At 44.0% G+C, this 25,567-nt stretch overlaps 1 protein-coding gene across 1 annotated transcript in view; it reads left to right on the top strand.

Moving 5' to 3' along the window:
* LOC120045347 (melanopsin-A-like) overlaps positions 1 to 19,821 on the top strand; it is a 36,509-nt gene extending 16,688 nt beyond the window's left edge. Inside the window, exons 2-11 of the mRNA XM_038990226.1 lie at positions 2,753 to 2,889; positions 3,943 to 4,076; positions 6,250 to 6,453; positions 6,668 to 6,839; positions 13,401 to 13,559; positions 13,890 to 13,997; positions 15,680 to 15,857; positions 17,964 to 18,170; positions 18,952 to 19,020; positions 19,591 to 19,821. Of these exons, the coding sequence (XP_038846154.1) occupies positions 2,753 to 2,889; positions 3,943 to 4,076; positions 6,250 to 6,453; positions 6,668 to 6,839; positions 13,401 to 13,559; positions 13,890 to 13,997; positions 15,680 to 15,857; positions 17,964 to 18,170; positions 18,952 to 19,020; positions 19,591 to 19,821 (1,599 nt within the window). The remainder of the gene's footprint in view (positions 1 to 2,752; positions 2,890 to 3,942; positions 4,077 to 6,249; positions 6,454 to 6,667; positions 6,840 to 13,400; positions 13,560 to 13,889; positions 13,998 to 15,679; positions 15,858 to 17,963; positions 18,171 to 18,951; positions 19,021 to 19,590) is intronic.
* The last annotated feature ends 5,746 nt before the right edge of the window (positions 19,822 to 25,567 follow it).

The raw sequence follows: 25,567 nt of genomic DNA, 5'->3' as shown, positions 1-25,567 counted from the left end.
TTGATTTTAAAATTGCTATATCGATTTTTTTTAAGCACTATGTGGCCTTGCACCCAATGGCATATCTGCTTTTAAGATACAGTAGATGCCCAGTCGATCCCTCAGGTCCTCTGGGTTAGGCCTTTTAGTCGTTCCAAAGGTCAGAAGAAGAATGTTTGGTGAGGCTGCCTTCAGCCACTATAGTTCTGGCCTTTGGAACAGCCTACCGGAGGATCTGAGTGCTTCAGAAACTGTCGACATGTTCAAGAATGAACAAAATGAATGAATAAAACACACCTTTTTAGCCGTGCTTTTACTTAGAGTGCTTTTAGTCATACTATCTCTTTTATTTATACTGTATCTTACTTATTTGTATTTATTTGAATGCGTTAGTCTCTCAGTGTTGTTTTACTATTGTTTTACAATTTTCATTTGTCTAATTTAGGAAATATATTTTGTTTTTGTCTTTTGCACCTTTAGTTATTTTATTTATTAAGCACTTTGAAATGCATCCTCTGTAAGAAATGTGCTCTATAAATCAAGTTTAATTTGATATGTTTAATGACCTTTGACTCCTCAGACTGTAGAGGAGTGGAGGAGGAGGGTTCAGGTCATGTCGGAATACAATTGTATCTGAAGGTAATAGAACCCTCAAACGTCCACTGTGTTCTATTGGTTAGACAATGGAAGTAATATAAACCATTATACAACGGGTGGGTCTAATCCTGGACGCTGATTGGTTAAAACTGCGTTCCAGCCGTTGTCTATTCCACAAGTTACCACCGGCTAAAGCTATGACGTTAAAATACCTATTTACTCTGTTCCATCTCACTGGGCAGTCCACTGTCTCATCAGCCCAGACAGGCATTTTCTAAACTTGATCTCCACTGTAAAAAGCATCTATACATTATCTCGCATTTCTTTTAGACTAGCAATTGGTTTTCAACAGCAGAGATTTGTATTAACCTTGCTTTCTGTCTCTCTGACATTTGCAACATTGTTTCAATATTGAAAATCGATCACCAGCTGTCCCATAGTAATGAACGTAGGCAGGCAGCTTTTCTCAGCCAGTCGAAATCATGAATCAGCGTCATTTTATGGGTATAAACAAAGAAATGTCAATAGAAAACTGGCAAATCAAAACAAAATACAGCTAGTTTGCAGTCTTTCCAGCTTCAGTTTGAAGTGATTGTGTTAGCTGTGTTGTTGGCTAGCTCCTCTGAACAACAGTGTTCTGACGAGAGAGCACATTTTCTATGCCAGGTGAAATCGCGCATCATTCGCTCATTCTTGTGAATCTATCCAAAATAAATGTCACTAGAAAACAGCTTAAACATGCAAATGCAGCTACTGTTGTTATTTTGACTGCACTGATTGACGTGACTGTAAGTTAGCCGTAGTTGGCTAGCTAGCAAGCAAGGGATAAGAACGTTGCCAGCCAGTATGGCAATGGAACATTTAGAACGAACGACTGGCCCATAGACAAAAATGCTTAACGACTGGGTCGCATCTCTGGCTACCGAACCGACAGAACAAACGACCAGCCGGCTTGGGTAGCAACCCTAGATTTGTGTCAGGACAGTATCTCTTGAAAGGATAAAATAGTATGAATAAATTCATCAAAATAATGTTTTTAATGAAAATATGGCAATAATTATTTGAATATGTTGGTAACCTGGTGCATAAAAGTGGTAATGTTTTTGAAGGTGGTGTTTGGAGGATATATTGGCACGGTTTGCCAGTATACACCAATATATCCTCCGAACACCGGCTTCTCGGGCATTATAAATTCACTGAGTTAATCAAGAGTCTTTCGAGGGAGAGAGAGACATAATGACAGTTTTTGTTAAAAACGCTTTATAGATATGCCATTATTTGATATTTCACAGCTTTATAGTCATGTCATGATTTGATCATTTGATAATTCTCAGAAGTAGTGTGCACATATTCAACAATTTCCTGGGATCCCAGTTGCTGGGTATAAATATGTAATATAAAAGGAATATCAATTCTTAGAAATACATTAACATGGTTGTCTACGCTCCGGGCTAGTCTCCCTCTACAGACTCATGGTGCAGTGAGAGAGACTAGGTTTCAACTGCCTATACCTCATTTACTATCAGCCTGACGAAGACCTACTGGGTGAAACTTTCAATTAACTTCAAGTAACTATATAGGAACATTTAACATATATTACAGTAACTATATAGGAACATTCAACATATAGTACAGTAACTATATAGGAACATTCAACATATAGTACAGTAACTATATAGGAACATTCAACATATAGTACAGTAACTATATAGGAACATTCAACATATATTACAGTAACTATATAGGAACATTCAACATATAGTTCAGTAACTATATAGGAACATTCAACATATAGTTCAGTAACTATATGGGAACATTCAACATATAGTACAGTAACTATATAGGAACATTCAACATATAGTACAGATTGGGGCTACTTTTATTGGTTTCATAATTACAATCACATCTATCTATCTATCTATCTATCTATCTATCTATCTATCTATCTATCTATCTATCTATCTATCTATCTATCTATCTATCTATCTATCTATCTCTCTCTCTCTCTCTCTCTCTCTCTCTCTCTCTCTCTCTCTCTCTCTCTCTCTCTCTCTCTCTCTCTCTCTCTCTCTCTCTCTCTCTCTCTCTCTCTCTCTCTCTCTCTCTCTCTCTCTCTCTCTCTCTCTCTCTCTCTCTCTCTCTCTCTCACTCTTTCTCTCTCTCTCTCTCTCTCTAGGCTGCCATGTCGGTGCGATGGCCCTTCCCAACGGTGGATGTCCCAGACCACCACCACTACACCCTCGGGTCCGTCATCCTCGCCGTCGGCATCACGGGCATGGTGGGAAACTTCCTCGTCATGTACGCCTTCTGCAGGTATGAGATCAATCAATCGACCAATCAATCAATATGGGTGTTATATTCCTTTTTGCCGAGATTACCCTTCCTAGGGTTGTTATATAAAACAGGTGCCTGCCTTCATAATGATGTTCATGCTTCTTTAAAGCCCGATAATGTTTGATTGAATGTGTTGTGTGTTCATACACATGAGTGTTCAGGCTACAACAGCAGTAACAGCAGGGCCATAGCTGCTATTGCTAATGTAGTCCTTCCTTCTTAATTACATTCAATTCAAGGGGCTTTATTGGCATGGGAAACATATATTAACATTGCCAAAGCAAATGAAATGGATCATAAACAAAAGTGAAATAAACAATAAAAAGTGTTCCAAAAGAATAAAGACATGTCAAATGTCACATTATGTCTATATACAGTACAGTGTTGTAACGATGTGCAAATGGTTAAAGTACAAAAGGGACAATAAATAAACATCAATATGGGTTGTATTTACAGTGGTGTTTGTTCTTCACTGGTTGACCTTTTCTTGTGACAACAGGTCACACATCTTGCTGCTGTGATGGAACACTGTGGTATTTCACACAGTATATATGGGAGTTTATCAAAATTGGATTTGTTTTCGAATTCTTGTGTAATCTGAGGGAAATACGTGTCTCTAATATGGTCATACATTTGACAGGAGGTTAAGAAGTGCAGCTCAGTTTCCACCACATTTTGTGGGCGGTGTGAACATAGCCTGTCTTCTCTCTCACTGACCATTCTCCCCCTCATTCTCTCCTCTTCCACTCTCTCCATCTCCCTCTATCTCTCCGACTCTTCCACTCTACCCTCTGCTCCCTCGCCCCCCCTCTCTCTCCCCTGCCCCTCCCTCCCTCCCTCCCTCTCTATCTCTCTCTCTCTCCCGCCCCTCCCTCCCTCTCTATCTCTCTCTCCCCGCCCCTCCCTCCCTCCTCTCTCCTCTCTCTCCTCTCTCTCTCCCCACGTTCCTCCCTCCCTCCCTCTCTCTCCCTCTCTCTCTCTCCCCCCTCCCTCCTCCCTCTCCCTCCCTCTCTCCCTCTCTCCCCCCTCCAGGAGTCGGAGTTTACGTACTCCAGCCAACATGTTCATTATTAACCTGGCGTTGACAGACTTCCTCATGTGTGTGACTCAGACCCCCATCTTCTTCATCAACAGCATGCACAACAGGTGGATCTTTGGAGAGAAAGGTAACCATAGAAATGGGATTATGGGAGAGAAGGGCAAATCACTTCCTAGAGGTTTAATGACAACTAATGAAGTCCATCCACTCCTGCAGCTTCGGCTGTTAATTTGTTTGGAGTCTCTCTCGCTCTCTCTCTCTCTAGCTCTCTCTCTCTCTCTCTCTGAATGACATTGTGTTGATGGTATATAATTGGCCTCTCCACTCATCCTCAGCTGAATCGATCTGTGTTCCTTTGATGAAATTCATGCTGAAAGCCTCTTAAAGCACCTTTTAGAGGAGAATACACACACACACACACATTTTTTATTAGCTCCAGTGCGCCCCAACGGGGTTAAGCAAGCTTGAAATAATTTGGACATGGGTTGTGCACGACTCATTGGGGTTTATTATTTTTATTTATTTTGATGTGGTGCTTTGAAATTTTAATAATACACATTTTGAACCTTATGTATGTTGCCTTGATGGAGTCATTTCCTGTTTCAATTTGATTTAATGCATGGGAAAGTATATCCTTATACAATAACAAAAAATCTATTATCATTCCATCTGAAGGTAATACCCTATTTGTCATCACCCTAGATAGTTTACAATATGGATTCTTATTGGAGATGCCCTTCTCACCTAACATCCCATGCTGTTGAGATATTCAACGTAAGTTAATATCGTGAGAGTCAAATTCGAGCCTGGTGAGAGGGTTACACACCACACACCATACACACACACACACACACACACACACACACACACACACACACACACACACACACACACACACACACACACACACACACACACACACACACACACACACACACACACACACACACACACACACACACACTGTGTTTAGCATGAATCTTATAAAAGGAGCACACACACAACAACTTCAGTGTTTCTGAACAGTATATTCAATTCATTCATTTGTGTCACCTTTCTGTAAGTGTTTCATCTATGAGACTCACATAGTCAGGAGTTCAGTCATCAGGCCAGCTCTGTAGGGATCTCCATTGACAGGATTAGACTCTAATCGTTAGGAAGGAGAGGAGAGACACACAGCTCTCACCTCTGTGAGTCGGCGTGACTTATACCATCTCACTCAGCAATGACAATTCACCTCTGAACAAAACACACACACACACACACACACACACACACACACACACACACACACACACACACACACACACACACACACACACACACACACACACACACACACACACACACACACACACACACACACATTCCCAAGGCGCTCGGTGCTGTGATTACAAGGGTGTTTGTCTGTCTGTGTGTCTGCGTGTGTGTGTGTGTGCATGTGTGTGCGTGTGTGTGCGTGCGTGCGTGTGTCTGTGTGTGTGCGTGTGTGTGTGTTTGTGCGTGTGTGTCCGCGTGTATCCATGTGTGTGCTCGCGTGTCACCTTGTAAAACACAGAGAAGGACAGGTCACCTTGTAAAACACAGAGAAGGACAGGTCACCTTGTAAAACACAGAGAAGGACAGGTCACCTTATAAAACACAGAGAAGGACAGGCGAGGAACTGATGATCAATACCTACAGTAGAGATTCTATCACCGTTCAATAGGCACTGATCTAGGATCAGATTACCCTCCCCACATCCTAACTGTCTGACTACAGTAAACTGTATAGAGATGACCTTTATATATAGCTTTGTTTGTATTAGGGGGAAAATACAAAAGTGACCTCAGATCATTTACATCTAAATGCATCATACTCTCTAATCATGCTCCTTGATGTTAACTTTCTCTCTCTCTCTCTCTCTCTCTCTCTCTCTCTCTCTGTCTATACCCCACCTCTCTCTTTCTTAATCTATTTCTTTCTCTCTTTTTTTCTCTTTCTCTCTCTCTCTCTCTCTCTCTCTCTCTCTCTCTCTCTCTCTCTCTCTCTCTCTCTCTCTCTCTCTCTCTCTCTCTCTCTCTCTCTCTCTCTCTCTGTCTGTCTGTCTATACCCTACCTCTCTCTCTCTCTCTCTCTCTCTCTGTCTGTCTGGCTATACCCTACCTCTCTCTCTCTTAATCTATTTATCTCTTTCTTTCTCTCTCTCTCTCTGTCTGTCTAATACCCCACCTCTCTCTCTCTTAATCTATTTCTCTCTCTTTCTCTCTCTCTCTCTCTGTCAATACTCCACCTTTCTCTCTCTTAATCTCTCCCCCCAGCATGTGAGCTGTATGCGTTCTGTGGAGCGTTGTTTGGGATGACCAGTATGATCACTCTGCTGGTGATCGCCGTGGACCGCTACTTCGTCATCACACGGCCGCTGGCGTCCATGGGTGTGATGTCCCGACGCCGGGCCCTCTACGTCATGGCTGCTGCCTGGTTCTACTCTATGTTCTGGTCCCTACCTCCCTTCTTTGGCTGGAGTGAGTCGGACGGACAGACAGACAGACACGCAGACACAAACACATGCACTCGCACACAAACACACAAACACACTCGCACACAAAACACACATGGGCATACACACACACACTCACGCATACACACACACACACACAATCGTTATAGCTCTGCGTGTCTGAGGGATACGCGACGTATCCGTGTGTGTATATCTAAGTGTGTGTGTATGTGTGTCAGGTGCGTACGTCCCAGAGGGGTTGATGACGTCGTGTTCGTGGGACTACATGACGTTCACGCCATCCGTCCGCTCTTACACCATGCTGCTCTTCATCTTCGTCTTCTTCATCCCCCTCTTCATCATCATATACTGCTACATCTGCATCTTCATCGCTGTACGCAGCGCCACGAGGTGAGCACACACACACACACACCATTGACCACGTCCAATAGGCTACCCAGTGTATTAGTCAACCAGCTCTCACAGTCTCATGGCAGAATTAGACGTTCATCCATGTTTCTCAAAAGCACAATTTCAAAATTGTTCCAAATGTCAAATTTCAAAGTGTTTAAGTTTAAGGTTAGGCATTAACTCTGAATGTTTAAGGTTAGTGTTAAGGTTTGGGATAGGCTTAAAACAAAAATATAAAAAATTACTTTTTGTCGCTGGATTCGAACATGCAACCTATGGCACCAGAGGCAGATGCTGATTCTGATGTTCCACAAGATGGAGTGAAAGTTGAAGCAGAACTAACTGTTCCACAAGATGGAGGGAAAGTTGAAGCAGAACTAACTGTTCCACAAGATGGAGGGAAAGTTGAAGCAGAACTAACTGTTCCACAAGATGGAGGGAAAGTTGAAGCAGAACTAATTACAGTTACAAGAAATGTATGCGTAATCCAGTATAAACTAATGTGTATAATTTATTATACAAGAGACAACATTCACAAGTTCTACAGCACAACGTCAGAGACATGTCTTTAAAACTTCTTCTGGCTGCAAGCCCGACGTCGGTACACTTATGACAACAGCCAGCTCAAGTGCAGGGCGCGAAATTCAAAATATATATTTTTTAAAATATTTAACTTTCACACATTAACAAGTCCAATACAGCATATGAAAGGTACACATCTTGTGAATCCAGCCAACATGTCCGATTTTTAAAATGTTTTACAGGGAAGACACAATATGTAAATCTATTAGCTAACCACGTTAGCAAAAGACACCACTTTTTTTACTCCATCAGTTTTTTACTCCATCAGTAGCTATCACAAATTCGACCAAATAAAGATATAAATAGCCACTAACCAAGAAACAACTTCAACAGATGACAGTCTGATAACATATTTATTGTATAGCATATGTTTTGTTAGAAAAATTTGCATATTTCAGGTATAAATCATAGTTTACATTGCAGCTACAGTCAGAAATTGCACCGAAAGCAGACAGAAAAATTACAGACACCAACGCCAAATAACTAAATACTCATCATAAAACATTTCTGAAAAATACATAGTGTACAGCAATTGAAAGACAGGCATCTTGTGATTCCAGACAATATTTCCGATTTATCAAGTGTTTTACAGCGAAAACACAATATAGCGTTATATTAGCTTACCACAATAGCAAACATAACAACAGCATTGATTCAAGGCAAAAATAGCGATAACGTATAAACCACCAAAATATATTAATTTTTTTCACTAACCTTCTCAGAATTCTTCAGATGACAGTCCTGTAACATCATATTACACAATGCATATAGAGTTTGTTCGAAAATGTGCATATTTAGCGGCACAAATCGTGCTTATACAATGAGAATAGTGTCCAAAATCTCAAGCAATCTGTCCGGCGCCATCTTGGAAAGGCACCTATTCTTATCGAAAACTATTCATAAACTTGACTAAAAAAATACAGGTTGGACAGCAATTGAAAGACAAATTAGTTCTTAATGCAATCGCTGGGTTACATTTTTAAAATTAACGTTAATTCAAAATACAGCGTGCGATAAAGCAAGGCTACACTGCAAGTAATGGCGGCTTATGCATTTGACTTTTTCCAACAGAACAATAAATTATCAGCATAAATAGTTCTTACTTTTTGATGAACTCCCATCAGAATCTTGGGAAAGGTGTCCTTTGTCCAAAAGAATCGTTGCTAGGTTGGAGAACGTCGTCTTCAACGTTGCAATTAGCAGTAAACAATAGCCATGTGGGCCAACTTCCTACAACGTCACGAAAATAAATACCCGAAAATCGCAATATACTGACATAAACTGATATAATTCGGTTTAAAATAACAACATTACGATGTCTTTAACACCTATATCTATTAAAAACAGAGCCGGATATATCTAGGAGCTAAAACAGGAGCTTCTAACATGACATGTCAAGATCCTCCCTGCGTCAGAGCGAAGAGTGGAAAGATGGGACACTTCGGTTCCAAGCAATTTATAACCTTTGGGAACTACGTAGAAACTCCATTTCAAGTCTCCCTATTCGCTGACACCCAGGGGAAGGCGTATGCAGTGCATCTCAACCAATAGAGGACAGGCAAATTAATACACAGGTCTCAGAACAGCCAGCAAAATTCTGCATTCTGACATACACATAGGAAAATTGCTCTAAGTCCAGTTCTGTTTCACCCACAGATATAATTCAAACGGTTTTAGAAACTAGAGAGTGTTTTCTATCCAATAGTAATAATAATATGCATATTGTACGAGCAAGAATTGAGTACGAGGCCTTTTTGAAATGGGCACCTTTTATCTGGCTACTCAATACTGCCCCTTGAGCCCAAACAGGTTAATGTTAAACTAATAATGACTTAATAATCTCGGCTTTCTGGGACTGCTATAAAGTCCAGAAGATGTGGGCGGAACTAGAAAATTGGCTGTCAGAAGTATTACAATGTACTCTTGCTTTTAATCCGTCTGTCTGCATTTCAAGACATGGTACATGGTATATGGTATATGGTACATGGTATATGGTATATGGTATATGACACATGGTACATGGTGTATGGTACATGGTATATGGCACATGGCACATGGCACATGGTACATGGTATTTGGCACATGGTATATGGTATATGGCACCTGGTATATGGTATATGGCACCTGGTATATGGTATATGGCACATGGTATATGGTATATGGCACATGGTATATGACACATGGTATATGGTACATGGTACATGGTATATGGCACATGTTATATGGCACATGGTATATGGTATATGGAATATGGCACATGGTACATGGTATATGGTATATGGCACATGGTACATGATATATGGTATATGACACATGGTATATGGTACATGGTATATGGTATATGGTATATGGTATATGGTACATGGTACATGGTATATGGTATATGGCACATGGTACATGATATATGGTATATGACACATGGTATATGGTACATGGTATATGGTATATGGTATATGGAATATGGTATATGACACATGGTATATGGTATATGGTATATGGCACATGGTACATGGTATATGGTATATGGCACATGGTACATGATATATGGTATATGGCACATGGTACATGATATATGGTATATGACACATGGTATATGGTACATGGTATATGGTATATGGCACATGGTACATGATATATGGTATATGACACATGGTATATGGCACATGGTACATGGTATATGGTATATGGCATATGGCACATGGTACATGATATATGGTATATGGCACATGGTATATGGTACATGGTATATGGCACATGGTATATAGTACATGGTATATGGTACATGGTACATGGTATATGTTTTTCACTCATCTTGAAAAAACGTATGCTTAAAAACTTGGAAGTCAATCAATCTGCCATCGTTGACACTGTATAAATCGTAAGATTTATTATTGAAATATTGAAATAGTATGGCCGACCGAGAAAAACAAATTGGAACAATTTAAAGCCATGTGGCAAACAATAACGCAGGCAGTAGGGATGGGGGTGTGACCAGGCAGTAGGGATGGGGGTGTGACCAGGCAGTAGGGATGGGGGTGTGACCAGGCAGTAGGGATGGGGGTGTGACCAGGCAGTAGGGATGGGGGTGTGACCAGGCAGTAGGGATGGGGGTGTGACCAGGCAGTAGGGATGGGGGTGTGACCAGGCAGTAGGGATGGGGGTGTGACCAGGCAGTAGGGATGGGGGTGTGACCAGGCAGTAGGGATGGGGGTGTGAACAGGCAGTAGGGATGGGGGTGTGAACAGGCAGTAGGGATGGGGGTGTGAGCAGGCAGTAGGGATGGGGGTGTGACCAGGCAGTAGGGATGGGGGTGTGACCAGGCAGTAGGGATGGGGGTGTGACCAGGCAGTAGGGATGGGGGTGTGACCAGGCAGTAGGGATGGGGGTGTGAACAGGCAGTAGGGATGGGGGTGTGAACAGGCAGTAGGGATGGGGGTGTGAGCAGGCAGTAGGGATGGGGGTGTGACCAGGCAGTAGGGATGGGGGTGTGACCAGGCAGTAGGGATGGGGGTGTGACCAGGCAGTAGGGATGGGGGTGTGACCAGGCAGTAGGGATGGGGGTGTGACCAGGCAGTAGGGATGGGGGTGTGACCAGGCAGTAGGGATGGGGGTGTGACCAGGCAGTAGGGATGGGGGTGTGACCAGGCAGTAGGGATGGGGGTGTGACCAGGCAGTAGGGATGGGGGTGTGACCAGGCAGTAGGGATGGGGGTGTGACCAGGCAGTAGGGATGGGGGTGTGACCAGGCAGTAGGGATGGGGGTGTGACCAGGCAGTAGGGATGGGGGTGTGACCAGGCAGTAGGGATGGGGGTGTGAGCAGGCAGTAGGGATGGGGGTGTGACCAGGCAGTAGGGATGGGGGTGTGAACAGGCAGTAGGGATGGGGGTGTGACCAGGCAGTAGGGATGGGGGTGTGAACAGGCAGTAGGGATGGGGGTGTGACCAGGCAGTAGGGATGGGGGTGTGAACAGGCAGTAGGGATGGGGGTGTGACCAGGCAGTAGGGATGGGGGTGTGACCAGACAGTAGGGATGGGGGTGTGAACATTCAGACAGTAGGGATGGGGGTGTGAACATTCAGACAGTAGGGATGGGGGTGTGAACATTCAGACAGTAGGGATGGGGGTGTGAACATTCAGACAGTAGGGATGGGGGTGTGAACATTCAGACAGTAGGGATGGGGGTGTGACCAGGCAGTAGGGATGGGGGTGTGAACAGGCAGTAGGGATGGGGGTGTGAACAGGCAGTAGGGATGGGGGTGTGAGCAGGCAGTAGGGATGGGGGTGTGACCAGGCAGTAGGGATGGGGGTGTGAGCAGGCAGTAGGGATGGGGGTGTGAACAGGCAGTAGGGATGGGGGTGTGACCAGGCAGTAGGGATGGGGGTGTGAGCAGGCAGTAGGGATGGGGGTGTGAACAGGCAGTAGGGATGGGGGTATGAACATTCAGGCAGTAGGGATGGGGGTGTGAACAGGCAGTAGGGATGGGGGTGTGAGCAGGCAGTAGGGATGGGGGTGTGAGCAGGCAGTAGGGATGGGGGTGTGACCAGGCAGTAGGGATGGGGGTGTGAGCAGGCAGTAGGGATGGGGGTGTGAACAGGCAGTAGGGATGGGGGTGTGAGCAGGCAGTAGGGATGGGGGTGTGACCAGGCAGTAGGGATGGGGGTGTGAGCAGGCAGTAGGGATGGGGGTGTGACCAGGCAGTAGGGATGGGGGTGTGACCAGGCAGTAGGGATGGGGGTGTGAACAGGCAGTAGGGATGGGGGTGTGAGCAGGCAGTAGGGATGGGGGTGTGAGCAGGCAGTAGGGATGGGGGTGTGACCAGGCAGTAGGGATGGGGGTGTGAGCAGGCAGTAGGGATGGGGGTGTGAGCAGGCAGTAGGGATGGGGGTGTGACCAGGCAGTAGGGATGGGGGTGTGACCAGGCAGTAGGGATGGGGGTGTGACCAGGCAGTAGGGATGGGGGTGTGAACAGGCAGTAGGGATGGGGGTGTGAGCAGGCAGTAGGGATGGGGGTGTGACCAGGCAGTAGGGATGGGGGTGTGACCAGGCAGTAGGGATGGGGGTGTGAGCAGGCAGTAGGGATGGGGGTGTGACCAGGCAGTAGGGATGGGGGTGTGACCAGGCAGTAGGGATGGGGGTGTGACCAGGCAGTAGGGATGGGGGTGTGACCAGGCAGTAGGGATGGGGGTGTGAACAGGCAGTAGGGATGGGGGTGTGACCAGGCAGTAGGGATGGGGGTGTGAGCAGGCAGTAGGGATGGGGGTGTGAGCAGGCAGTAGGGATGGGGGTGTGACCAGGCAGTAGGGATGGGGGTGTGAGCAGGCAGTAGGGATGGGGGTGTGACCAGGCAGTAGGGATGGGGGTGTGAACAGGCAGTAGGGATGGGGGTGTGAGCAGGCAGCAGGGATGGGGGTGTGAGCAGGCAGTAGGGATGGGGGTGTGAACAGGCAGTAGGGATGGGGGTGTGAGCAGGCAGTAGGGATGGGGGTGTGAGCAGGCAGTAGGGATGGGGGTGTGAGCAGGCAGTAGGGATGGGGGTGTGAGCAGGCAGTAGGGATGGGGGTGTGACCAGGCAGTAGGGATGGGGGTGTGAGCAGGCAGTAGGGATGGGGGTGTGAGCAGGCAGTAGGGATGGGGGTGTGAGCAGGCAGTAGGGATGGGGGTGTGACCAGGCAGTAGGGATGGGGGTGTGAACAGGCAGTAGGGATGGGGGTGTGACCAGGCAGTAGGGATGGGGGTGTGAGCATGTGGGTCTGGGCAGATGAGATGTAGTCGTTGTTTGTGTGGACGCCGAATACTGACTTGTATCACGGGTGAGTGAGTGGTATCAGTATTGATGTGGATACTCTTATACGTTATTGAGCCATACTTTCTGCTGATAATTCACTGATGGCCACTGTCAGTAATGGTCATATGTAAATGTGTGTGTGTGTGAGTGTGTGTGTGTATGTGTGTGTTTTTGTGTGTGTGTGTGTGTTGTAGAGCCGTGTGTAAGATAAACGAGGGCACCAGGGACTCAGTGAAGAGCATGCATAAGATGAGGACTGAGTGGAAGACGGCCAAGATCGCTCTCATCGTCATCCTGCTCTACGTCATCTCCTGGGCTCCGTACTCGTGTGTCGCGCTCACCGCCTTCGCAGGGTAGGATGGTGTGTGTGTGTGTGTAGTGTGTGTGTGTGTGTAGTGTGTGTGTAGTGTGTGTGTGTGTGTGTGTGTGTGTAGTGTGTGTGTGTGTGTGTGTGTGTGTGTGTGTGTGTGTGTGTGTGTGTGTGTGTGTGTGTGTGTGTGTGTGTGTGTGTGTGTGTGTGTGTGTGTGTGTGTGTGTGTGTTTGGTGTTTGGTGTGTGTGTTTGTGTGTGATGTGTGTGTCAGGTCATGGTACCCCCTCTCTCAACTGTATGTCTGCCCCAGCTGAAGGAGAGTGTGTAAGGAAGTCTGCTGTTCTGAGTCATTTCTCTCTCTCTCTCTCCAGGTATGCTGACATGCTAACTCCGTATATGAACTCTGTTCCTGCTGCCATCGCTAAAGCCTCTGCCATCCACAACCCTATAATATACGCTATAACACACCCCAAATACAGGTACACCCATCATCATCACACACCCCAACTACAGGTACACCCATCACCATCACACACCCCAAATACAGGTACACCCATCACCATCACACACCCCAACTACAGGTACACCCATCACCATCACACACCCCAACTACAGGTACACACATCACCATCACACACCCCAACTACAGGTACACCCATCACCATCACACACCCCAACTACAGGTACACACATCATCTTTAATAAACACATCTGCTGTATAGGCGGATGACTACTATCATTGGGCTGAGCTAGATTAAAAAGAGGTTAATTAAGCAGCTGCCTTAGCATCTGTCTGACCCATGATCCTTCTCTGTGTAACCGTAGTAACCTTATGTGTGTGTGTCAGTAATGACTCAGTGAGTCCGAGCTGACCTCTAACCTTTAAATGAGACACAGACCCCATGTGGTTTGTTGAATATGCTTGTAACCCTTACAGTGGCAACACACAGTTGACACAATAACAAAGTGTTTTCTCCTCCACTGGTTCGGTAAAAATCTGAGGGATGGGGCTGGAGAAGTGTTCATAGATAGAGCTATGGATGAAAAGACTGACCGTCTATGATATCAACATTATAGTTTTAACCATGTGTTGAGGAAATATAGTGTTTGTTTACATTAAAGGTGCAATGCAGCCGTTTTCATCTCAATATCAAATCATTTCTGGGTAACAATGAAGTACTTTACTGTGATTGTTTTCAATTAAAATGGTCAAAAAGACACAAAAATAGCTTCTTAGCAAATAGCTATTTCCTCTAGCAAGAATTTAGCAAGGACTGTCTGGTAGTGGTCTGAGTGGGGCGGGGACAACTGAAAACTAGCTGTTATTGGCAGAGAAGTTTGGAACTCTCTTTCTTATTGGTCTCTTAGCTAATTTATCGCCTGGTGATGTCACCAGGCATTCCAAAACGCCATCCCACCAAAACAGGCTGAAATTTCAGGCGGTCTTTTCAAACAGCTCCTTACATTAAAAGGGCATTATCATCATTTTCAAAATTTCACAACATTATTCCACCCTCATAGTGTGGAATTACAGTATATATAAAACATGTTTTTGGCTGCACTGTGCTTTTAAAAAACAAGCTTATATAATTTGGGTTCTGATGGGGTACGACAGTTAAAGAAAGCTCATGGGTCATTTTTTGGGGCAAGTTATATTCTTCAAAAATCAATGGGTAGATATCATTAAAGTATACGTCCAAGAATGGATATAGCAACTGCAGCTTGCCCATTGAAGTCTCCAACCTTTGATAGATGAACCACATCGGAGCATAGATTGCAGTGTGTGCGTACTTTCTCCTGAACATGTTCTTTAATCTGCAGCACCTGCTTAGAAACACTTACTGTATGTATGTATCTAATCTGTTCCTAGAGTGACCTCTAACCTCTAAACATTTAATAGTCTTTACGATAATTAGAATGTCAGATGGATTTATAATACAGTACATTAGGCAACCTTAAACCTCTCATCACTTCTCTAGCTTAATGCAATTAACATTCTCTCTCTCTCTCTCTCTCTCTCTCTCTCTCTCTCTCTCTCTCTCTCTCTCTCTCTCTCTCTCTCTCTCTCTCTCTCTCTCTCTCTCTCTCTCTCTCTCTCTCTCTCTCTCTCTCTCTCTCTCTCTCTCTCTCTCTCTCTCTCTCTCTCTCTCTCTCTCTCCAGGCTAGCTATCAGTAGGTACATTCCATTTATGGGTGTGTTGCTGTGTGTTCCTACCAGAGATCGTTATAGCAGCAGCAGCTTCATGTCCTCCACCCGTCGATCAACCCTCACCAGTACAACATCTGACCCCGGTAAGACTGGCAGGCCCCGCCAGTCCTCCCTGTCCGACAGCGAATCAGTGAGTGTTCCTGCCTTTCTTTCTTTAAACTTTTGGAGTCCTCTTGGCACTGCCACCCCTATGAGGGGCCAGCTCTGGCTCATCCCAGTCTAAGCTCTTCTTTGTCCTGGCGCCCCAAGGGTGGAACGAGCTTCTCCCTAACGTCAGGACAGCTGAGTCCCTGCCCATCTTCCGAAAACATCTGAAAACCTACGTCTTTAAACAGTATCTCAAATAATCCCACAACGCTCAAATAATCCCAGAAAGTCTATATAAAGTGTGTGCAAATGAGGTAGGATAAGGGAGGTGAGGCAATAAATAGGCCATAGTGGCAAAATGATTACAGTATGGCAAATTTAACACTGGGGTGATAGATGTGCAGAAGATGAGTGTGCAAGTAGCGATACTGGGGTGAAAAGGAGCAAAATAAATAACAGTATGGGGGATGAGGTAGTTGGGTGTGCTATTTACAGATGGGCTATGTACAGGTGCAGTGATCCGTAAACTGCTCTGACAGCCGGTGCTTAAAGCTAGTGAGGGAGATATGAGTCTCCAGCTTAAGTGATTTTTGCAGTTCGTTCCAGTCATTGGCAGCAGAGAACTGGAAGGAAAGGCGGCCAAAAGAAGAATTGGCTTTGGGGGTGACCAGAGAGATATACCTGCTGGAGCGCGTGTTACGGGTGGGTGCTGCTATGGTGACCAGTGAGCTGAGATAAGGCGGGGCTTTACCTAGCAACGACTTATAGATGACCTGGAGCCAGTGGGTTTGGCGACGGATATGAAGCGAGGGCCAGCCAACGAGAGCATACAGGTCGCAGTGGTGGATAGTATATGGGGCTTTGGTGACAAAACGGATGGCACTGTGATAGACTGCATCCAATTTGCTGAGTAGAGTGTTGGAGGCTTTTTGTAAATGACATCGCCGAAGTCAATGATCAGTAGGATAGTCAGTTTTACTAGGGTATGTTAGGCAGCATGAGTGAAGGATGCTTTGTTGCGAAATAGGAAGCCGATTCTAGATTTAATTTTGGATTGGAGATGCTTAATGTGAGTCTGGAAGGAGAGTTTACAGTCTAACCAGACACCTAGGTATTTGTAGTTGTCCACATATTCTAAGTCAGAACCGTCCAGAGTAGTGATGCTGGACGTGCGGGCAGGTGTGGGCAGCGATCGGTTGAAGAGCATGCATTTAGTTTTGCTTGTATTTAAGAGCAGTTGGAGGCAACGGAAGGAGAGTTGTATGGCATTGATGCTCGTCTGGAGGTTAGTTAACACAGTGTCCAAAGAAGGGCCAGATGTATACAGAATGTGGTCTTACCTACAGTAGATGACTGTGATATGTGGTTGTCTTACCTACAGTAGATGACTGTGATATGTGGTTGTCTTACCTACAGTAGATGACTGTGATATGTGGTTGTCTTACCTACAGTAGATGACTGTAGATGACTGTGATATGTGGTTGTCTTACCTACAGTAGATGACTGTGATATGTGGTCGTCTTACCTACAGTAGATGACTGTAGATGACTGTGATATGTGGTTGTCTTACCTACAGTAGATGACTGTGATATGTGGTTGTCTTACCTACAGTAGATGACTGTGGTATGTGGTTGTCTTACCTACAGTAGATGACTGTGATATGTGGTTGTCTTACCTACAGTAGATGACTGTGATATGTGGTTGTCTTACCTACAGTAGATGACTGTGATATGTGGTTGTCTTACCTACAGTAGATGACTGTGATATGTGGTTGTCTTACCTACAGTAGATGACTGTGATATGTGGTTGTCTTACCTACAGTAGATGACTGTGATATGTGGTTGTCTTACCTACAGTAGATGACTGTGATATGTGGTTGTCTTACCTACACTAGATGACTGTGATATGTGGTCATCTTACCTACAGTACAACTGCATCTGCTAGCTGACAAAAATCTATATGTAAATGAGTGCTACATCAAATGTATGTCTCTGATTTCTGTCTGTCTGTCTGTCTGTCTGTCTGTCTGTCTGTCTGTCTGTCTGTCTGTCTGTCTGTCTGTCTGTCTGTCTGTCTGTCTGTCTGTCTGTCTGTCTGTCTGTCTGTCTGTCTGTCTGTCTGTCTGTCTGTCTGTCTGTCTGTCTGTCAGGCATTTACGGACACGGAGGCGCAACATTCCTCTCGTCCGGCCAGTCGTCAGGTGTCCAGTGATGTCACCCAGCTCCACCCCACCTTCTCCCAGAGGTCAAAAGGTCATAGCTCCCTGAAGGTGAAAGGTCGCGACTCAGGAGCGTTTGAGAAAGCAGCTTCTCAGTCCCCCTCTGACCCTGCTGTCTGCCGCCTGCAACACGTCACTGTGAGTGTCAGAATGTGTGTGTGTGTGTGTGTGTGTGTGTGTGTGTGTGTGTGTGTGTGTGTGTGTGTGTGTGTGTGTGTGTGTGTGTGTGTGTGTGTGTGTGTGTGTGTGTGTGTCTAGGTTCAATACAGATGTAGGAACTATATTTGATCACCTGTTGCAGGACATCTTTCCAGGTTTAAAAAGGCTTCTGAAGTTTCCACTTTCCAAATTTCAGACTTGAGTTTCCCTTACGAAAAATGTATCAACCCTGACAAAAATGTCCATAAATTATAATCCACATAATTATTATGTTGCTGCAGGATTATCTTTCATGCTGTAGCAAACAGTCTCAAATTAAGATCCTACATCTGTACCTAGAGTTTAGGTATTGATCCTATGTTTACTGTGTGTTTCACAATCACAATAGCCCACTGAGCTAAAGCTCCCCACTAGTCTCTCTCACACTATAGTCAGTTTCTCTATTATAGTTTTCCTTATATGATCCACTCATCCACACACACACACACACACACACACACACACACACACACACACACACACACACACACACACACACACACACACACACACACACACACACACACACACACACACACACACACACACACACACATTAACTAGTTGTTCTGTAATCTGGTAAGCTGGTGCTTGTAATCCCCATGTGATACACTACATGCAGCTATCATATGACTATGCTGTTAAGGCCTTTGTCTCCTGCGTGTGTGTGTGTGTGTTTGTCTGTCTGTCTGTCTGTGCTGACCATGCTTCACCTTTCCAGACGCTGACAGAGCCAGAGGACATCTCCATGTCTGAGAATGTTGGTTTGACCAATATCCTTCCTGCTACTGTAAGTCTGTAAATAGCACACCCAACTACCTCATCCCCATATTGTTACTTATCCTCTTGCTCTTTTGAACCCCAGTATCTCTACTTGCACATCATCATCTGCACATCTATCACTACAGTGGTAATGTTAAATGTAATTATTATGGCCTATTTATTGCCCTACCTCCCTAATCTTCTACATTTGCACACACTGTACGTAGATTTTTCTATTGTGTTATTGACTGTACGTTTGTTTATGTGTAACTTTGTGTTGTTGTTTTTGTCGCACTGCTTTGCTTTATCTTGGCCAGGTCGCAGTTGTAAATGAGAACTTGTTCTCAACTGGCCTACCTGGTTAAATAAAGGTGAAATAAAAGAAAAGTATCCTAGCCTGTCAAATGCATCTTCCCAATGCCCTGTACAATCCTGTAATGATAGTTCTGTCCAGGTGCCTGTCCCATTAGTGACTGCAGATGTATAGACTTGTACTGTATAGTTCAAACACGTCAATCAACCAGTCAATCAGCCAATCAATTAATCAATGTAACGGTATTATGCAGTAAGAATGACATCACACTGTCTCTCTCTGTAGCTGGATGACGTCAGAGAGGAGAGGTCGTCTCAAGGTGTTAGTGGGCGTGGCTCTTCCACATGCCTAACCGACCTGATCCCTGCCATCGTACTCACGTCTACCTCTAGCCCCTCCTCCATCTCCCTGCTACAAAGACAAGGTTCCCGAGGCAACCCAGCCAATAACGTCAGTAAAGGGGCGGGGCTTGCTGTAAGAGAACCCGTGGATGTTGTGCAGTTGGACAATGTGTGACACAGCTGTGTGTGGGTCGCTTCTTCCCTCTACGGGGTTCTACGCTATCACCTTGCTATCTACTGTAACTCATGCGCTGTGTGTGTGTGTGTGTGTGTGTGTGTGTGTGTGTGTGTGTGTGTGTGTGGGTGTGGGTGTGGGTGTGGGTGTGGGTGTGGGTGTGCGTGTGGGTGTGGGTTAGTGTTTTGTATTTATGTATTTAGAGAAGTTTTCCATTGAAATGTAGAAAACACAGAATGTGAAACAGTTTCAGTTGGTGACTCTTTCCTTTTTATTTCTTTAAACAATGAGGATTGTGAAAATGTGGTCCCCTCCATCCCCTCTTCCTCCCTTTCCCTCTCTCCTCCCCCTCTTCCTCCCTTTCTCTCTCTCCTCCCTCTCTTCCTCCCTTTCCCTCTCTACTCCCTCTCTTCCTCCCTTTCCCCCTCTCCTCCCTCTCTTCCTCCCTTTCCCTCTCCTCCCCCTCTTTCTCCCTTTCCCTTTCTCCTCCCTCTCTTTATCCCTTTCCCTCTCTACTCCCCCTCTCCCCTCTTTCTCCCTTTCCCTCTCTCCTCCCCCTCTTTCTCCCTTTCCCTCTCTCAATTGTGTTAATTGTCCTTTCAGCACCTTACATGGCCCTGCCCCAGTTTACTGTTTGTATGTGTGCCAGTGTGCGTGTCTGCACACATCAGACCCCTTCCGCAACACAGAACAATCCACAACGATTGAGCAACACTTGTTTTCCGAACGTCAATTCTTCCGTGATCACTGTTTTCCTGTCTGATCATCACGCGTCTTAAATGACGCCGTATTCCCTAGATAGTGCACTACGTTCAACCAGAGCCTTATGTAGGGAGTAGTGAGCCATTTGGGACGCAGGGAGTGTATGTCATTGCTGAGTGTCGACTCTATGATTGTAGCGATCCTTCTGGTGTACTAACAGAATTTATTGTAGTTCTGAATATTGATGAACTGATTGATTTGTAATGTATTGATGAACTGATCAACTGTTTAACTGTTACATTATGGAAATATGAATCAAAATATATATATATGTTCTAAATTATGTGATGGTTTATTGTAGATTTGTGATGTATAAAGTTGTTTATTTCTGTTGATTTTATTTATTTTTCCAACTAAATGTGTTACTGACAGCGGTGTGTTGCTGTGGTCTATTTTCCATCAGCGGTGTGTTGCTGTGGTCTATTTTCCATCAGCGGTGTGTTGCTGTGGTCTATTTTCCATCAGCGGTGGGTGTGGTCTATTTTCCATCAGCGGTGTGTGTGGGTGTGGTCTATTTTCCATCAGCGGTGTGTGTGGGTGTGGTCTATTTTCCATCAGCGGTGGGTGTGGGTGTGGTCTATTTTCCATCAGCGGTGTGTGTGGGTGTGGTCTATTTTCCATCAGCGGTGTGTGGGGGTGTGGTCTATTTTCCATCAGCGGTGTGGGTGTGGTCTACTTCCATCAGCGGTGTGTGGGGGTGTGGTCTATTTTCCATCAGCGGTGTGTGTGGGTGTGGTCTATTTTCCATCAGCGGTGTGTGTGGGTGTGGTCTATTTTCCATCAGCGGTGTGTGGGGGTGTGTTATGAGGAGTTGAAAATAAAATAAACGTTTGCTGGTTGAAAACACATCTTACCATCGCCACGGTGACCCCATCTGCTGGTACATGTCAGTACACACTACAATATGAGGGTTCTTTAGGAAGGCTGATGGTTCTATGCAGAACCATACTGGCCCAAAGAACCCTTTGAGCCCTTCAATGGTTCTTTGCAGTTCCCAATTATAATTTTTTTCTCTTAGTAATAATTCAAATGTGAGGACGGCAGCTCATTGGAATATTTTTGTGTGTGTGGTTTGCGCACAGCTCTTTTGGTGCAACCGTGGGTGAGTAAGAGTGTCATTCCAGTTTATCTAATGTGTTGTGTTTCCTTATTACATGTTGTATATGACTATAGCCAGTGATGGTGTCTTGTGAAAGACTCATGTATGGCTTTGTGTCAACTCCTCAGGGACCCACAGCTGTTTCAGAGATAGCACACCTGATTCAACTTCTTAATGAACACCATAATAAAACCTATGGAATTTAACAATATAATAAGTCTATTATACCAGAATAAATAAAAACCTGTATGGTTCCACAAAGAACCTTTGAGATTGAGAAAAGTTCTTTATGTGCATGGTTCTTTATAGAACCTTCAAAAAACGTTCTATAATGTATGTGAGTGTGTGTACGCTGTATGAGAATCAGCCTGTGTCCCTCCTCTCCATGTTAACCTGAATACATTTTAACACAAATTATAATCTCCCCCCATCTCACTCTCATTCTTACTCTCTATTTCTCTCTCCATCCATCCATCTCTCTCTCTCTCTGTCTGTGGTATTAGGGCAGACATATTTTCCACTCCTTTCAGATAGCTCCATGAGGTCACTGTGCATACTGGGGTTGCTGGTGCTTAGGTGACACCCAGAGTACCGGTGCAGTGTTTGTGTAAATGTGTGTGTGTGTGTAGCGTGTGTGTAGTGTGTGTGTATTCACTTTAATAACTGAAGACCTCTGACTCCTATACTTAGACATACATTGAGATTTAAAAATAAAGTGAATTGTATTAAAAGTATTATTGTGGCCCTGTGTGGTTCTGTTGATAGACTCAATCTCAGCTCTGGACCTTGAATCCAGTTCCACTGCATTTTTTTCATTGTTCCCGTCTAATCAGGGTCTGATTTAGACCTGGGACACCAGGTGTGTGCAATTTCTTATCAGGTAGAACAAAAAAACAGCAGGCTGCAGACCTCATAAAATAAGATTTGAGTGCCCCTGGACTAGAGCATAGTGCTTGTAATGCCAGGATCGTGGCTTCTATTCCCCTGGGGCCACCCATACAAAAATGTACGTAAGCACGATTGGAAGCTTTAGATAAAAGCGTCTGTAAATGGCATATAGTCTTTGCCGTTATGCACCATGATCAATCCGTTTTATACAGGAAAGATTGGGACATTGGAGATTATTTTTTGAAAATCTCTTGAAGTCATTATTTGATTTTGGTAAGGTTTATCTGCTAATGTGTTGTTTTTGAGTCATTATTGGTTTTGAGTGGCATTCGTGTCCCTTGCCTTTGCAACCTTGAAAAACACCTTAAAATGATAAATAGTTACACATCATACATGTTTTTGTTTATATTGAACTGTTTATCAATGACAAAATGTATTGGAAGTCATTTATACTGCAAAACTTAATTTGAATGCATTGTTTAAAATACTTGTAACATATTTTGGAGATTTAGACATATCTATCTGCTATTTTGAATACTAGAAAGTAAACAAAGGTTTTTAATATATTGTATATAGATCACTTTTTTTTACTAATCTGACTGGTGGCACAATGTTATCATATTGGTAAAAATAATTAAATGTCATTAATCTGCCATATTATTTGATTAAGAACGGGAAGATGTACCCAAATACATAAAAACATATATTTTTTAAATGCTGCCACAATTCAAGGACTACCCTTGGTTTATTTTCTATATAAAAGTGTTTAAAGCATGTACAGTAATCCAACATGCACATGTTGAAATGTAATGGTTGAATATCCTAGCATACGGAACTGTCAGAAGTTGTTAAAAAAGCTTGACCTTTATCAGCTTGTTGATCATGGTGACTGTGTCTCCTGCTACAGGCCTTCTAGGAAATCAAACTTCAGACTTCTGTAGTGTGTTGCTTCCCCTTAGAGAGCTGGGACAGACAACAGAGAGAGAGCTGGGACAGACAACAGAGAGAGAGCTGGGACAGACAACAGAGAGAGAGCTGGGACAGACAACAGAGAGAGAGAGAGAGAGAGAGAGAGAGAGAGAGAGAGAGAGAGAGAGAGAGAGAGAGCGAGAGCGAGAGAGAGAGAGAGAGAGAGAGCGAGAGAGAGAGAGAGAGAGAGAGAGAGAGAGAGAGAGAGAGAGAGAGAGAGAGAGAGAGAGAGAGAAAGTGTTAGCAAGAGAGAGAGAGTGAAAGTGACACAGCAAAACTGAGAGAGAGAGAAATAGAAAGTGTTAGCAAGAGAGAGAGAGTGAAAGTGACACAGCAAAACTGACAAAAAAAATAGAATGAGGGAGAGAATGAGGGATTGATAGGCGAGAGCGACAGATAGAGGTACACTGGAAGACGTGTCTGTCATTTCAACAGTTAAACGCTGTAGAATGCACAGTAAAACATCTGTAAATGTGTTGTACAGCACACCGTAAGACTTTTCTGTCATTTCAATGGTAGAAACGCTGTAGAATGCACAGTAAAATACCTTAAATGTGTTTTATAGAATTAATTATGGTGCATTGTGGGAAAATGTTTTGGTGGTGGAAGTTAGTCTCTGGCTCATTAACATATTTTAAAGTGATATTCCGGGATTTTCCCCAGAGTCAGATGAACTCGTGGATATCATTTTTATGTCTTTGTGTCCAGTACGAAGGAAGTTGGAGGTAGTTTCGCGAGCCAATGCTAACTACTGTTAGAGCATGATTGGAATGAATGAAATTAATGAAATTTTATTTTCTTGACACATAAACAAACAAATAAGTACACAGCGTTGTACGAGATCTAAAGTTTCTTGGAAATTCCTCGCATGGAATAGCCTTCATTTCTCAGAACAAGAACAGACTGATGAGTTTCAGAAGAAAGTGCTTTGTTTCTGGCCCTTTTGAGCCTGTAATCGAACCCACAAATGCTGATTATCCAGATACTCAACTAGTCTAAAGAAGGCCAGTTTTATTGCTTCTTTAATCAGGACAACAGTTTTCAGCTGTGCTAACATAATTGCAAAAGGATTTTCTAATGATCAATTAGCCTTTTAAATGATCAACTTGGATTAGCTAAGGATTCCTCTTAAGGATTCGCCCCTTTTTTCAATTTTTGCCTAAAATGACATATCCAAATCTAACTGCCTGTAGCTCAGGTCCTGAAGCAAGGATATGCATATTCTTGATACCATTTGAAAGGAAACACTTTGAAATTTGTGGAAATGTGAAAGGAATGTAGGAGAATATAACACAATAGATCTGGTAAAAGATAATACAAAGAAAATACCAACCGTTCTTTTGTATTTTTTTTTGTACCATCATCTTTGAAATGCAAGAGAAAGGCCATAATGTATTATTTCATTTTGGCCACTAGATGGCAGCAGTGTATGTGCAAAGGTTTAGGATGATCCAATGAACCATTGTATTTCTGTTCAAAATGTTGTTTCAAGACTGCCCAAATGTGCCTAATTTGTTTATTAATAACTTTTCATGTTCAAAATTGTGCACTCTCCTCAAACAATAGCATGGTATTATTTCACTGTAATAGCTACTGTAAATTGGACAGTGCAGTTAGATTAACACGAATTTAAGCTTTCTGCCAATATCAGATATGTCAATATCCTGGGAAATGTTCTTGTTACTTAAAACATCATGCTAATCGCATTAGCCTACGTTAGCTCAACCGTCCTGTGGAAGGGACACCGATCCTGAAGAAGTTTTAATGGACAAAAAATGTGCTTTTCTTTCAAAAACAAGGACATTTCCAAGTGACCCCAAACTTTGAACGGTAGTGTACATACACATTGGAAGTCTATGGGTTTCTACTAGTATAAACTTCAAACGGTAGGACTCTGGTTTCGCTTTATTACGCACAACCCTGCCTGGTGGAGGTTCTCTGGGGTTGTGTCCCTCTCTCTACTCTCTCACCATCCTTTTCTTTGGATGGACCAGAAGGCAGCAACAGTAACAGTGGCTTGAACATGGC

This window comes from Salvelinus namaycush, chromosome 4 (assembly GCF_016432855.1).
Source record: "Salvelinus namaycush isolate Seneca chromosome 4, SaNama_1.0, whole genome shotgun sequence".
NCBI lineage: Eukaryota > Metazoa > Chordata > Actinopteri > Salmoniformes > Salmonidae > Salvelinus > Salvelinus namaycush.
The sequence above is the reverse complement of the archived record's forward strand: the minus strand, read 5'-3'. Positions and strand labels throughout refer to the sequence as shown.